At 65.8% G+C, this 15512-nt stretch overlaps 1 protein-coding gene across 1 annotated transcript in view; it reads right to left on the reverse strand.

Moving 5' to 3' along the window:
* ARID3A (AT-rich interaction domain 3A) overlaps positions 1-15512 on the reverse strand; it is a 41289-nt gene that overhangs the window by 23463 nt on the left and 2314 nt on the right. Inside the window, exons 2-3 of the mRNA XM_040628313.1 lie at positions 11542-12191; positions 10408-10753 (exon numbers count right to left, since the gene is read on the reverse strand). Of these exons, the coding sequence (XP_040484247.1) occupies positions 10408-10753; positions 11542-11948 (753 nt within the window). The 5' untranslated portion in view covers positions 11949-12191. The remainder of the gene's footprint in view (positions 1-10407; positions 10754-11541; positions 12192-15512) is intronic.

Genomic DNA, 15512 nt, shown 5'->3' on the forward strand with positions numbered 1-15512 from the left:
CCCCCCCGCCTGCCAGAGGCCAGGCAGGCGGGGCGCCCCCCCCCCCGGCCTCCCCCAACTCCTCCGGCCCACCGTGCACTTGGGGAAACTGAGGCGGGCATTTGTGGCATGCCAACAACCTAAGTGCTTTATCTATGTTTTCTCGCAGCTGCACGAGGCGGGGGCAGACGTCCAGAGCGCGCGGGCCTCACCCGAGGTCACACAGCCCCGAAATGGCAAAGCTCTGGTCTCACCCCCTCCCCACAGTGACCTCAGAGCAAACTGATGGATGAAGCAAGTCAGACGGAGCTCCGTGGGGGCCTCGGGAGAAGGCGGGTTGGGGTGGAGCCCTCCCTGTCTGCGCTGAGCCTCAGTTTACCTGTCACAGGAGGCAGGGACAACGTGATCAGGAAGTGGAGGCTGGTGGCCAGGCCTCGGTGCCGCCAGGACTCAGGCCCTCAGAGGGCCCAGCTGGGCACGTGGGGGGTCTGGCTTCGGAGGAAACGTTCTGTCCCGGAAACTCCCAGGACTCCGCGTGGAAGGTGGAAGCCGTGCGGGAGGGGCACGGGCCCACGCGGCGCAGGTCGGCCAGGACAACCCATTTTGCAGCCATTACGGAGCACCTCCTGCAGGTCCGTGCTGGATGCCGAGGACGCAGCGTGCCCAGCAGAGCCCCAGGCCAGTGGGGGCACAGCAGAAATCCAAGGAGGGCACTAGCGTCGGCATACAGGAGGGGCTTAAGCAACGTCTATGCAACCTCACGCCCTTCCCACAAGCTGCCCTCCTGGCGCACCTGACCCCTGGGGCACCCGCTGGGTGCCTTTCATTTCCCGTCAGCACAGGCTCAGCCTCCTCCACACAGATGTGGCGGCCCGCCGGGCTCNCAGGAGATTGGGGAAGTGATTCTGGGCAGGGCAGAGACATCTGTCCGCTCGGCCACACAGCCCCGGCCGGCCATGTGTCCCTCTCTGAAAAGACGCAGCACCCCACCCATGACAGATATTAATAAAAAGCTCCAGAAACGAGTCACAAAGCCCAACACGGAGCTGAAGCTTAAAGGTGCTGCTTTCCGGATGATGGCGAGGACCGGGCAAGCGCCTGACGCCAGACTGCTGCCCCGTGTGACTGGGGCCGCCCCGGGGCCGCAGTATTGTCCCCCGGGAAGTGGGCGAGGGCGCCTGCAGCATCCAGGTGGGACATGCAGGACATCGCTGAGGGGGCAGGGGAGGAACCACTGCGGTGGCCGGAAAGGCTGGTGGTCCCCCAGCCCCGTGTCACAGTTGGGGAACCTGAGGCCCCCAGGGGGACGCCAACAGGTCCCGTGTGGAGAGTGCACCCAGGCTGGAAAGCGGCAGAGGGACAATGCTAGGTCAAGGCGAGGAAGCAGGAAGCAGGTGGCCCACGCAGCCGACGACACGAGGATCTGGACGGTGGGACCCCTCAGCCACGGGCCCGGCCCAGAGCACACAGACCACTGTCCAGGTGGGAGCCACGTCGGGGGCAGACAAGACTGAGATAAGACTGCAGAGGAGCACCGGTACCCGGGACGGAGCCCTCGGTTTCCCTGGACGGAGCCCTCGGTTTCCCTGGACGGACTCGGGTGCTCTAGGCTACGAGGCGCCTCTCAGGGTTGGGGCGCCAGCCTGCCCGAAAGCCCCCGCACTCTCTGGGCAAGCCAAAGATCCAGAATCTTCTCCCCGAAACTCAAGCCATTACAAATCTGCTCCTGCACACGGTCTTGGGGCATTTCGTACAGGGGTCCCCGCACGAAACCGTCCCGTCACTCCCGCCTGGCTGCCGGCGTGCAGTGGCCGTGGGCTCCAGGGCTGTGGCTGGGGCCTGGCACCCGGGAACTTACATCCCGTCGCGGGGTTTTCTCGGAAAGGGAGCATCTGTCTGTGCCTGCACACACACCCTGAGCAGCCCCGGAAGGTGCCGGGGACTCCCCAAGGCGGGACGTGCTCAGAAAGACCTGTCCGGCTGGGGAGCGAGCTCCCTACCCCTCCCTGCGTGGGCTCTCTGAACAGAGGCGCAGCCAGAGCGCCGTCCCGGTCCCGCCACCGCGGGCCAGCCTGCATGTGCTGCAGGAGGCAAGGGGGCTACTCCCCGCCCCCCACCCTCTGCCCAGCAGTCAAGAGAAAGGAACCGTGGGCGCCCCGCCAGGCACACCCCCGGGAGCCTCTGCCGGTCCCCCAGCTGAGGGCACGGGGACGGGATCTGCTCTGTGGGGGCCAGCAGCCTGAGGGCACCACCAAAGCCTACCTCCAGAACATCCCCCTCTCTGTGGGGAGCCGGGAGCCGGACACGGTGGGGCAGCCCCAGACAGCACGCGGCTGGCACCTGCCCCACCCTGCCACCCCTCTGCCCCGACACCCGTGAGTGGTCATTAACTATGGCAACAACCAGCACTCACTCGAACACTGCCCCTGTTTTACAGATGGGGAAACTGAGGCTCAGAGGGAGGGCCCTCCAGCCCCAGTGGGGGTAGCAGAGACCTGAGTGGCTTCCGACCCCACGTCCCTTCCCAGGGTCGGGCATCCCATCAGCAAGCACATGGACTGTCCCTGGGCACTCAGGCAGGGGACACCTGCCACTCCTTGGCAGCTGGCAGCTGAGGAGAGAGGATGGCCAAGGACGTGGGCGGGGGGAGATGCAGGCACGGAGCAACCAGAGACTCGGGGAGCAGATCCCAGGGACTGGGGTCCAGGCCCAGCCCGAGTCCCGGGGAAACATCTGTGTCGCTGGTCACAAAGGAGGTGGGGGGAAAGTGAGGAACACACGAGGCAGGGTAGCAGCCCCCCCCCTCGGTCCTCCATGGCAGGCCCTTGGGGCTGGGGGTGCCCCCGGGCAGGTGCCTCACAAGCCCAGAAGACCCACATTTGCAGCAATGGGCTCAGCAGCCGTACTCAGGGTAGAGGTTAGGAGGCAGAGCCTAACAGGGCAAGGGACACTCAAAGACCCCTCTCGGGGGGCAGACCGCGACACAGCTTGACCAGGAACAGGGGCCCATGGCCACTACCCGCCACTCCAGCCCAGACAGAGACGCAAGACCCACCCCCATGGAGAATCCCACCTGGAGAACAACCCCAAGACCCGTGGCCCCATCCAGACGCACCCACACGGCCCCCTACCTGGACCTCTACCAGGCCACGGCTGCCGCACAGACCCGCCTACCCCCGTCTGGGCACATGCGGACCCTCCCCACGCACCCGTGGCCCTCCCCACGGTTCGGCAGGCCACGCCACCCTGACGTGGTCCCCCAGCGCATGCACCGACACACCCGTCCAAGCAGACACACAAACACAGACACACCTTTGCTCGCTGGCAGATAATGGCCCCAGACAGCCCGCCCTCGCCACTGTGCCGGCCCAGCCCACTGGGCCCCACCCCCCCACCCCCACGCCACAGATCGGCCGCCTCTGCCCGCTGTTCACAGATGCGTCCCAGGGCCCACAGGAGAGGCCGGTGCCCAGGAAGGACCCGGCTCAGGCAGGCTCGTGGGTGCACAGCCCAGCCTTTCTGCCCTAAGCTGGTCCCGTGAGCCCCCTCGGTGGGACCGTCAGAGTCCCTGGTCCCAAGCCCATCCCCAAAGGAGGGTCTACAGAAGGCTGGGGCTGGGGCCGGGGCCTCCGTGTCCTGTGCCCGTCAGGCCCTCGGCTCCCTGAGGTCTGCCTGTGGGCCTCTCTTCACACCTGTCACCAGATTCAAGGCCCAGGCTACTCAGGGGGAGTCCATCGTAACTAATGACACCCGTGAAGACCCCATCCCCAAACAAAGCCACGTCTGACGTCTGGGCAGACACCTCGCGGCACATTTCTTCCTGGAATGTGGGTTTTTATTGTCTGGGAGGGGAGGAGTGTGTCCCTGAGGTGCCAGGCCTGGGCCTGCAGGGGTGGTGGGCGGTGCGGACTCTGTGCCTCCCCCCACCCCCCCAGCCCCACAAGACCCCTGCCAGCCCTGACCGCGGGCCGCGTCCCTGCGCTGGGGACTTCAATAGGCAGACTGGTTACCGTTTAACCCCGTGACCCCCAATTGTCCTCTGTCCGCGTGCAGCCTGGTGAGCGGAGAAGGGGCGGGCCGTACCCCGCCCTCCGCGCGTGCCCACCCACCAGCCCGCACCCCCAGCTGCTCCCCTGACCCAGCTCGGAGCACAGCCCAGCGGGGCGACCGGCGTCCGTCTGTCAACGGGGTCACGGGGCGGCTGCAAGCAGCCGGGAGGACGCCCCTCCACGTCGCCGTCAGGGGGCGCCGGCCCTGGGGGTCCAAACACTTGGGGAGTAGAGGGTGTCTGATTCAGGCAGGGAAACTAAGGCACAGAGTGGGTCAAACCCTGCCCAGCATCCCCCTGATGGCGCCTGTCGGTCAGAGACAGGGCACAGCTGCCCAGGAGCCCGCAGTGCAGGGGGACGGCGGGGAGAAGGGACCAAGCCTGGCCCTGCTCACACCTCCAGCTCCTGGTGGGCGGGGGAGATGGGGGGGGGGCATCGGCCACGGGCAGGCAGGTCCGGGGCCAACCTATTCAAACCGCTGACCAGACGACGTGACTTTCTGGCTAATGGTTAATGGGTCCCCCCTTGACCTCACGCTTCACCAGGCAAGGTGAGCCCATGGGGCAGGGGGCGGGCACACAGACGCACGTGGGAGCCCAGCCACGCACATACACTCACACACGTCACAATGCACAGCCGCAGGGGACTGTCACCCTGTCACACGTGGGTACAGGGAACGTACGAACAGTGGGCACCACACACGCTAGGATACGTGGCCCAGACTTCCTCCAGCGTATCCGACCCCAGGACATACACCCACACATCCCTGAGTGGCAGGGACGCACCGACAGGCTTCTAAGATGACAGCTGCACGTAACAGACGCTGCAGAGGCGTTCGCGGCCCCAGAACGTGCAGGCGGACGCACACGGGAGAGCCACGGCATCAGCACACGCGTGGCTTACACGCCCACAGGGCCTGGCCCAGCTGGACACAGACCCTGGCAGCCGCAGGGCCCTGGACACGGACCCCTTCCCTCCCCCAGCTCACGGGCACCACGCACCTGCCCACCACACCCCCACACGCACGTCAGCGGGCTGGACCCCATGTGGCTCACGCACGCTCATCCCCTGACGGGACGCGCATGTGGACACTGCCCGCCGGGCACCACTCCCTCCGGTGGCTGCGTGTGTTATTAGAAAGCGTGGGGCGGGCCAGGCACTTGGCAGCAGCCACTAGGGTGGGGAGCGGATGGTGGGCGTGGGGCCAGGCCCCGGCGGCCGTGACCCCACGGTGGTGACTGGGCGGCTGGTGGCGGCACAGGGGCCAGATAAGGTTCTTCCGGCTGAGTCAGTGCGGTTCCCAGGGCTGGCACGGGCAGAGGCACGGTGCCAGGGGCTGGCGGGCGAGCACCCTCCCCGTGCCCGCCACGGCCCGCTGGCTCTGCGCCAGCAGCCACAGCGGCTTTGATGAGGCAGGCGCTGTCCCAGGCGGGGTGGGCTGAGTTCCCAGGGGCTTCCCGACACCCTCCCCACCCCCCAGCGGACGGCCCCGGCTGCTGGTGCTCCAGGAAGATGCCCGGCGCCAGGGCTGGCCCCCAGGACACAAGGGGCCTGGCCCGCAGCCCACTCTGTCCCAAGCACACCAGACGGATGTCACCGGGTTCAGGATCTAGTATCTGACCTCTAAACCTTTGCCCAGGCCATGCCCTCTGCTCAGAACACCTTCTTCCAGCAAAAAAATTCTCATCCTTCTCCCCTGGCCCTGCAGGCCTAGCCTCTTCCAGTCCTGCCCGGACCACAGGCTCTAGAAGGCTCCTCCCTCATCTCTCAGCTCCCCAGTTCCAAACCCTGCCAAGGCCCTCCTCTGAGCCCACCTTTCGTTTGCCCTGATGTCTGCGCCCCATATCCTTCCCACTTTATGTTCCAGCCACACTGTTCCAAGATGCAGACTCTACCCTTCCCTGGTCACCTGGCAGACTCTTACATGTCCTGCAAAGCCCCAGCCCCAAAGCCTGTTTCTCCTTCCTCTAGCCCAGCCCTGATCCCTCAGGGCTGGGAGTCCCTGCGTCTGCTGTGGCTCGCTGCAGCCTGGGGGCACTCCCAGGCAGGATGAAGAAACCACCTCCCCGCTCCTCCGAGCCCAGAGCCCCAGGATTTCCCAGCTGCACCTCCACCTCACACTGCCCGGGCAACTTTCGGGAGCCCGGAGATGTTCACGGCAGTGTTGTTTACAACAGGGAACAGGGAAACTGGCCAGCGTGTTGCTGTCGGCCCCACGAGGAAACCAGTCGCTAAAGAGAACCGGGGCACAGGGAGTGCTCAGCAGAGCGACGCCGAGAGAGGCGGGGAGTGGCAGCCAGCCTCGCGGCCCCGAACACCACACTCTCCACTTCCCCTCCTATGAGAATGGTACCAAGCGTTACTTCTGGAATCAAAAATGGACCCAAAAATGCATGTATGTGTTATTTCCCATGGCTAAAAAAACCTACGTGAGCCAAAAGGGCTAAAAAAACACCAAACTGGAACCCTAGCGTCTTGCGGAGAACACCTCTGAGGCCCCCAGTCTCACCTCCGCGTGGGCCGTGCCTGCCGTGCAGGAAAAGGACACCCGCGGGCATCGCATGGGCCCCGGGAGGCCTGGGGAGCGGAGGGAGGCCAGGCAGGGTCCACGGTGAGGACACAGGAAGTCAGCGTGCTCCCGCCTAAGCGCCCGTGTGTGTCCAGGCCCCGGGTCCTGACACCCTGACGTGAGGCCCGGGACCCCAGTGCCCCCAACCCCTGCAGCCAGTGGGCCCCCGGGCCTGGGGCTCACCCCCCACCCATCCGTCCACTCCTCCAGCGCACGCTAGGCCCAGTCCCAGCTCTGACACTGACTCTGTGTCGCTGCGGGCAGTCGCCTCAACCACCCCGCATCCGTGTCCGTCGGTGCGAGGGGAAGAGCCCTCACTGCCCTTCCCTGTGGCATCGGGGGCGTCCAGGGACACAGGTGAAGGCTCAGTCTGCTTCCTGCACAGTCAGGTGACCACCCTCCGCGACACCTGTCACCTCCACATCTCTGAGCTCACCGACACGTTACGCAGCAGATGGATATCACCTTGAAAACTGGGGGGAAATATGCCGCATTCAACGCAAATGAAAACCACAGCGACACCGCAGCCTCCACGGGGACTGGGGCAGCAAAGCCGTAATCACAGTGCTGGCGAGGCCACGGAGAAGCTGGAGCCCCGTGCGGCCACGGGACGGAAAACAGTACAGCGCTGAGGGAAGCAGTCCACGGGTCCCCAAGAGGCCAATCTCAGCGCTGCTGCCCGACCCGGCGGTTCCACTCCTGGCTACGTGCCCACGACAGCTGAAAACACTTGTCCACACAAAACACGTGCACACACGTTCACAGCGGCCCAAGGCGCAAACAACCCAAGTGTCCATCCACAGGTGAGTGAAGAAACACAGCGCGTCCCCTACACGCGGGAGCATCCCTCGGCCACGAGCAGGAGCGCGGCGCCCACCCGTGCTGCCCCGGGGACGGACCCGAGCCCACGACGCTTGGGGAGGGAACCAGACACAGAAGGCCCCACGGCGTGTGAGTCCACGTGTGTGACACGTCCAGAACAGGCTCCTCCACGGACGGGAAGGGGGCTCAAGGGGGTCGGGGGCTGGGGGGGTAACAGCTAAAAGATACATTTACGAAGGTTTACGTTTGAGGTGACAAAAAGACCCTAAGATAATGTGGCAACAGCTGCATAACTCCATGAAGACACTAAAAACCACTGAACTGCACACTTTCAGTGGGTGAATGACGTGCTGTGTGAGTCTGAGCTCAATGAAGCTGTTGACAACAATCCCAAAGTTTGAGTTGTTAAGACCCAGGATCCTGACTCTTAAGCAGCCAAAGAGCTGAGGTTAAGACCTGCTGGCAGGGGGGGCGGGGGGCTGCCACTTTCTAGAGCCCAGGCACAGCTGTGCTGGTGACAGGAGGCCACCAGGATGTCACCAGGATGCCACGTCTGATGCCAGGAGGCTAAGATCCTAACCAGTGCCCGCGACACGCCTGATCCCCGGCCAGTGGTTCTAGGCGTGTTGGCCTCCATCCGTGCATGTCCCCAGGGTCCCACAGCAGTGAGGCTGCAGCATTTCAAAGCCAGGTTCCGCGGCCGTGAGCCCGCTGCTCCAGGTCCCTCCCCGGCCTGGCCGCCCGAGACCTGTAGCCTACGGCTATCGAGGGTTTGTAGGGGAAGTCGGCCCCAGGCCCTGCCAAGACTGGGGAGGAAGAGGCAGAGACGGTGCCAAGTGGGCGGCCGGCCGGCTGGGCTGCCACGTGCCAGGAAGGCTGTGGGGAAGGCGCCAGAGTCAACACGGCCCGACGTCTGCTGGGCCGCTGGGCCCAGGACACTGCTGACACTGGCCACACAGGTGCTTGGCCAGCTGGGCATGAAGGCAGCGCAGGCAGCTGGACCTGCCACGGATGGGCAGGAAGAAGATTCCAGCACTGCAGGGCAGGCCCCCCACCTGCCCACAACCTTCCTCGGCCCCCATTTTCTCAGAATCCAATCCTATCTCCTGCAGGGCCCAACCTGGCAGCATCTGGCCTTCACACACACGCCAATGTCAGTCCTGCCCCAGGGCCTTTGCCTGGACTACTTCCTCTGCCAGGCGCCCCGTCTGTCCGTCTGCAAGGCTCGACCCTCATGGCATATCCCGAGAGGCCTCTCCCCCCCACCCCAGCTAAAGATGCCAGACCCCATCTCCCTGACCGCCTCAGCACGACCTCCTCCACACCCAGGGCAGCTACGGCTCTAGTAGGTGCTCGATGAGATGCTGACTCTGGGGCTTTGGGGTTCCCTGACCCCTCTGGCTTCCGTCTCCCCACCCCGGGCATCCTAGACAGGGGCACAAGGGCTCCTGTGGCCCTTTGTTCGGACATGCCGAGGGGGCTTTGGGGTCTGGGCTTCTGACCCCGAGTCCCAGCCTGGCCTGCCCACCCAAACTCTGCCTCCCCATAGTGGCCGAGGCCACTGAGCAGGGCTGGGCGCTGGGGGGTCTTGACGAGCTCTGACCTCACAAGGAGTGTGCAGCCCGGCTGGGACCCTATAATGCTGGGGTATCTGTCAGGCTCCAGCCCCCCAGCCTGGGCCTCCCCGTAAATACTCAGTGAACAAGTAAATATAACTTGCCCACAGCGGCCCGTGTGTTATTTTGAACCAGAGCCAGGCGCTGGAGACCCTCCCCTCAGCGCTGTGGCTCGGGTCTCTCATCCGCCAAACGGGACGGGCAGGGACCCTTCCTCCTTCATGAAGGAGAGACATTTGGAGGCCGGGAGCAGGGTGGGGCCATTCCCCCCCCCCTCCGCACCCGTGCTCAGCCTGGGGGCCACAGGCCTGGGCGAGGCCTCCAGCAGGAGGGGTGTGTGGGGCGCCGGACACGCCCAGAGAGACGACGTCTGCTGGCTGTCACCCAGCTCTCGGCACTGCCCCACCCAAGCCAGACACCTGGGCAGCTCCCTGCATCCCGCCAGCTCACCTGCTGCCTCCGGGCACCCTCCCGCCCCCCACAGGAGCCCCAGCCCAGCCCCCCCAGCGTGTGTCCACCCCGTTTTCTACTTTATCTGTCTTCAGCCTGACTCAAAGCTCCGGGGGCTGCCGGAGCCACACGCTCCGTTCCCCAAGTGAGTCTCAGAGGGGAGGCCCGTGGTGCCAGGTCCCACATGCCGGCCGGGCCTCGAGTGCCCTCTAGGAGGGGCCCAGAGTCAGCTCTGGGAGACCAGCATCCAGAGGGGACTGCCCCGAGGCCCCACAGCCACCTCCCGGCTCTCACACGCCTGCCTTCCTACAGCCCATGGGGATCTAGAAGGCTCGGTCTACTGGGCTGCTGGGCTGGGGAGGCCAGGTCCCCGCTAGCCACTCCTGGAGGTCGGGGCAGGGCCCAGCTGGCCACGGACTGGAATGTGAGCCCGGCCGGACGCCATCTGGTTTCCATCTGCCCAGCCCAGCTCGGCCCAACTTCAAAGGGTCCCCCGCCCGGCCACTTCCTCTGCCCTGGCCGCCCGCAGGGAAGGCACCAGGACGGCCCTGCTTCCTCCCCGCCCCTCTGCAGTCCACACCAACGTGGCCAACCCCCCCGCCCCGCTCAACCAACTGCCGTGGCCTCTACGACCAGACTCCACGCCGGCGCCCCCGAGCCCCCAGCTCTGCACGTGTGTCCTCACCCCTTGCCCACAGCCCCCGCTATGCCGGTCCAGTCGCATGGCCTCTGCCTGGGCACTTCCCTCAGCTCACAGTCCCGTTCCCGGCTGTCTCTCTATGGATCCTTCTGGCGCAGACACCACGCAGCCCCGAGCTTCTCCCTCCTGGCTCGGGTCCCCCCCTGGCTGGTGCAGGCCGGCTGTCGGACCCGGCAGCAGCGCGCCCCTACCCCACGGCCCCTGCGGCGACGCACGGCACACCTGCTTGAACTGCTCCTCGTAGGTCCAGTCCCCATGGTCAGGCGGCTGCAGCTGAAGTGCCACATGGGCAGCCCCTCCAGTGTGGGCCAGGCTGGCCCCCTGGCGCTCCTGGCCACCGAGGGCCCGGGGCCCGCTGTCGCCGCGGAAGGCCTGGGATGGCGGGGCCCTGCGGGGGATGGGGGGTGCAGGGCCCAGGCCGGAAGAGCCCGGGGGCCCCAGCCCCTCCTCATCCTCGTAGTCCCCCTCCTCCTCCTCTTCCTCCTCCTCTTCTTCCTCGTCGTCCTCCTCCTCGTCCTCCAGGTCTTCCTCCAGCTCCTCCTCCTCCTCCTCCTCCCATTTTGGCTTCCTGGGGCAGGCAGAGGGCACAGGTCAGGGGAGATGGCGCCAGCTCGCTCCAGCCCTGGGGCAGGGCCTGCTCCTCGCCAGGGCCTCGACTTCCTCCTCTCAGCGCAGGGAGAGTGGCCCCCACCTGCTGCAGGTGCCGTGAGGGGCGTGGGCCATACGCTACCCAGTTTTGTTTCCCATCAGCCCAGAGCCCCTGCACACCTGCCAACCCCCTCACGCCCTCTGCTGCGCTTGGCGGGCCTTGAAAATGCCTAGCCAGTGCCTGCCTCAGGGCCTTTGCTCTGGCTGTTCCTTCTGCCAGGCATGCTGTTCCCAGCCCCAGACACTTCCCCCTGCCATACCCCTCCTTTATGTCCTTGTCACAGCCCACAATCACCGTGCTTGTCTGCTTCCTGGACATCTTCCCAGAAGGATCCCCCTGGGGTCTTGCCCGCACTCAGCTGGAGGCCTGCAGGTGGAACACGTCCACGAGCCGGCCAACACGTGCTCCGCACAGTTCCCCCGGGGCCCCTGAGTCTGCTGGGGCCTCACCAGGCACTGGCTGCTGACCACACGGGGCTGGTCCGTTTAAATCAAGATGGAATAAAGCTACAAACCCAGACCCCCCACCACCTGTGAGCGGTGGCTTCTAGGCCGCATGATACGCGACCGCCCTCTCCAGAGTTCTAAAGGACTGAGCTGATCTCAGTGGTCAGCAGGAGGACAGGGTCTTGTCCTAGAGCTGCCCGGTATGCATCAAACGCTCCATCGATGCTTGTGCCCTGCGTAGCCCACGGACCCCCAACTCACAGGTCACCGTCGGAGCCCACGTCCTCGAAGTGCCCGTCGCCTTCCGCGTGTCCCGGTGCCTCCCTGCCTCGGCCAGGTGGGGCAGGCGAGCCTGGTGCCCCTTCCTGGGCCGTGTCCTCCTCCTCCAAGCTGGGGGGCCCATCCTCAGAGCCGCTGGGGCTGGCTGCGTGTCCGAGGCCCGCAGCCGCAGCCCGCATGGCGGCCAGCGCGGCCATCTGGGCCCGCTGCATCCGGGCCTTCTCCGGCTCTCTGTCCTCATCCGGGGCGGCCCTGGCACGGGCAGGGGGGCCCGCAGGGAGTTCAGACGGCGGGGGCGGCGGAGGCGGCGGGGGCTGCCGGGCCTCCAGCTCCTGGCGTGCCCGCTGCTGCCGCTGCAGAAGGGTCTCCATCACAGCCTGCAGCTTCATGGCCCTGCGGGCCGGGCCGCCCCGGGCACCAGAGGTGGGCGGCAGGGGCGGCCCCTGCGGGGAGGGGGCCTGGCCGCACTGCAGTGTGGGGGCCTCAGGGGAGCCGGGACAGTGCAGGGTGGCGGGGCGTGGGGGCGGGGGCTGCCGCGTTCAGGCTGAGGGCATGCCAGCGCTGCCTCCTTCTCAGGCCAGGCACCGGGTAGCCACGGCTGGTGTGCGGCTCATTCACGGGTTTGCACAAACCTGGGGACAGCGAGAGAGACCATCAGACCACTCCTGGGCTCCTCGGCCCCATCCTCCCCACTGAGGTCAGAACACAGAGGCCGCTGGGAAAATCCCTCCCATCCATTCCCATCGGGGTGCAAACCGGGAGGTCTCCCTGGAGGTGGGAGACGGTGCTCTCCCCATCCGCCCCCCTCTGTCTGCCCTCCAGCAGGCTGGGAAGCGGGGTCAGCCTGCACTGAACTCCCAGGGTCTCGAGGTGACCCCCACCCTCAGGGCCACAAAGAAACATGCAGTTACTGAGCACACCTCCTGGGGAAGACCTTGGATTATTGCTTCATAAACAGAGCAGGGGGACTGGGCATTCCTGACCTCTGATTGGCTATAGCCAGGTACCAGACACCAGAGTCCAGATGGGTTCTGGGTTCCGGTTCCGAGTTCTAGGCGCTGCTCACACCCCTGCTGCAGATGGGTCCAGGCAACCCCCCCCCACACTAACCAAAACGATGGCTGACCCAGACTAAGCGCTTCTTGTATACAGGGTCTGAGCTAACCTTTCTCCCTCGTGCTCCCACCTCATCCCTAAGCCTTAACCTCTCTGGGCCTCAGTTTCCCCATCTGCAAGATGGTGTCCTGACAGCGCCTACCTTTCTAGGCTCAAGCAGGCACACAGCAGGCACCCAGTCCACATTGGGGAAGGAGGCACTGGGTGGTCCCCACATTAGGCATAAGAAAAACTGAGGCCCGCACATGCACTGCTAGAGGGGGACACACAGCAGGTTCCAGGCCAGGCTGGGATGGGAACCAGGGTCTAGGTGACATCACAGCCTCCCTCGCCACCCCACGTGATCTCTGGGGGGGACTTCTCCTGCCCCTTGGGACCCCAAGTGGGGCCAACATCCCACGATGCAAGGAGCTATGCCCCAGCCTGGGGTCTCCTCAGACCACCACCAACCCTCACTGCCAGCATCTCAGGGAGTGACATCTGGAACCTGGCGTTGCTCGGCCCCACCAGGACAGAAGGACGCTGGTCCCACCCCAGCCCCCCACCCCAGCACCAGCCACACCCCCACCCGCCCAGGCCGCCAGTAAAACCAACCAGGCAGAACCCAACAGGCCCAGTGGTGACACCCCAGATAGTACCTCATAGGGATGGGGGACGGGGGACTGGAGATGGGGGGCAGGAGGCTACCCCTAACACAGCAAATGGACCCCTAAGCCACTCCTGGGGCAGACAGGGACACGAGCGGCCAGAGGGCAGAGGCTCCAGGCAGCTAGCTAGCTGATGCTCACTCACCGGGCTGGCCACCCTCCCAACTCCTCTGGTGACCCCCTCAGTGGAAACTGACCCCACTCAGGGGAATCTTGCAGTATGGACCCCCCACACCTCCCCAGTCAGGGGAGGGGCCCTGCAGAGCTACAAGGAGCTCAGTGGCCCTCTGCCTTCTCCCCAGACCCCCTAGAGCTTTCATCTGGACTGGTGAAAGGCACTGGGGGGGGGGGGCGGATGGGTGGTCCCTGTGGGAAATGGGTATCCAGCAGGGGCAGGGGTCTCAGGGCACAAAGACCCTCGCAGAGGCCACAGGGCTGGAGAGTGACCAAATCAGTCTGTCCTTAGAGGCGGCAAAGTAGCACCCAGCCCCCCACTCTCCATCCCCTCCCAGGACTGGTGGTCACCCCCCCAACAGCCCTGAGAAGTGCTGAGGGGACATTTCACGCCCAGTGTCTAGTCTGGTCCACTGCCCCTCCCCCACATTTGACAACTTGAAGACAAGCCCCCCCTCCCCACGGAAACGCTCCAGGCAACGCCCCCCCTCCTCTTTGGGGGGCAGAAGGAAGAGGCCAGAGGAAGCCACTCCCCCCCAGCCTCCCACCCCCAGGCCTGCTGGGTTTAATGACCCTTCCGGGTCGCCCAGTGGGGGAGGGGAGCAGGGCAGGCCTCCACGTTGGGGCTGGTGGAGGGGGCAGGTGGGAACCCCAGAGCTCCCCTGGGCCGTGCTGGGGCCCCCATGGCCGCCATTAACCCTAAGCTGGCTACGCCCACCCCCTCCAGACCCCTCCCCCAAGAGCCCTTTGTCCTCGGCCCCTACCCCCACTTTATGACAACCCCAAGGGAGAGGCATTCCCAGGCCGGGACTAGGCAGGGGTGGGGGGTGCTGGGTGGTCGTTGGGACCTGCCTAGGGGGCCAGAGGGATCCAGGGCCACACCCTCCCCCCAATGCCTCCCGGAGAGAGAGGTCACCCGCTCGGGCCGGGGCCTTGCAAAACACGGTTATTTAAAGAGTTGTGCAAGGCTGGGGCCCGCGGGTGGCGAAAGGGGCCCCTCACTCCACGAAGGGAAGAGGGGGTGGGGTGGGGCAGAAAGCTGGGGAGGGGGCTAGGAGAGTCGGGAGGGGGGCAGCCCGGAGGAAGTGAGAAAAGAAAAACCGAAGAAAGAGAAGAAATAAGACGACAAAAACCCCAGTCCGGATTTCAAAGGCTTCTTGGAAAGCGACCGATTTGCATGGGTTGGGGGGGGCAACCCCTCCGGCCCGGGCGACTAAAAACGGAAGATTATTGACAAATCCGCCGCCTGGGGTCGGACGCCGAACGTTGGAGTTGACAAACGCGCGCTCCCCGCGCTTCCTGCGTCCGCTTTTGTGTCTGGGGGGCACTGACCGGGGGAGGGGGGCTTTTCCCGGGGATCCCCGCCAGCGCACTGGCGGCCCCGCCGAACCCACGCCCGGGCGCGGGGACGGTGCGGTCCCCCTCCAGGGGCCCTTTTCGGCTCCGGAGCCGGCACTTTATAAGTAAGCAGTCGGAGCTGGAGAGGGTCGCCAGGGGACTGCGCTCCCCACCCGGCGCTCCCGCTCCCCTCGGGACTCCGGAATAAAGCACCCGATTCCGGGGAGAAAAAATGAGATAAGAACCCAGAGTGCAGCCCCCCGCGCGCGCATAGAGACCATTTCCTTCCGCTGGGGGGTGGGGGGCAGCCTCACTCGCGACCCCCGATCGCCGACGCGCAATGTGGTAGGGGGTGAGGTCTCCGAGGGGGGTCGCAGAGAAAACCACCCCGACTCCGACCTGCTGGAGTCGCCTTCTCGGTCCTGAACCCCCACCACGTCCCTGCCCAACTTTGGAGACCCCCTCGTTGGCTTCCCGGGCGCACTGCGCCCACCCGGGACCGGAACCCGCGACTTAAAAGGCCAGCCTCCCCCCCGCCTCACCGCGCAGGGCCCGCTCCGGGGGCGCATGCCCTGCGCCTGGCGTCCGGCCCTGCCCCGGCCGCGCCTGGCCTCCGGCCCGGGCCGCGAGCTGCGCGCTGCTGGCTCCCGGCCGCCGCCGGGTTTGTGCCGCGCGCCG

The sequence above is a fragment of the Ursus maritimus genome, unplaced genomic scaffold (assembly GCF_017311325.1).
Source record: "Ursus maritimus isolate PB19 unplaced genomic scaffold, ASM1731132v1 scaffold_14, whole genome shotgun sequence".
Classification (NCBI taxonomy): Eukaryota; Metazoa; Chordata; class Mammalia; order Carnivora; family Ursidae; genus Ursus; species Ursus maritimus.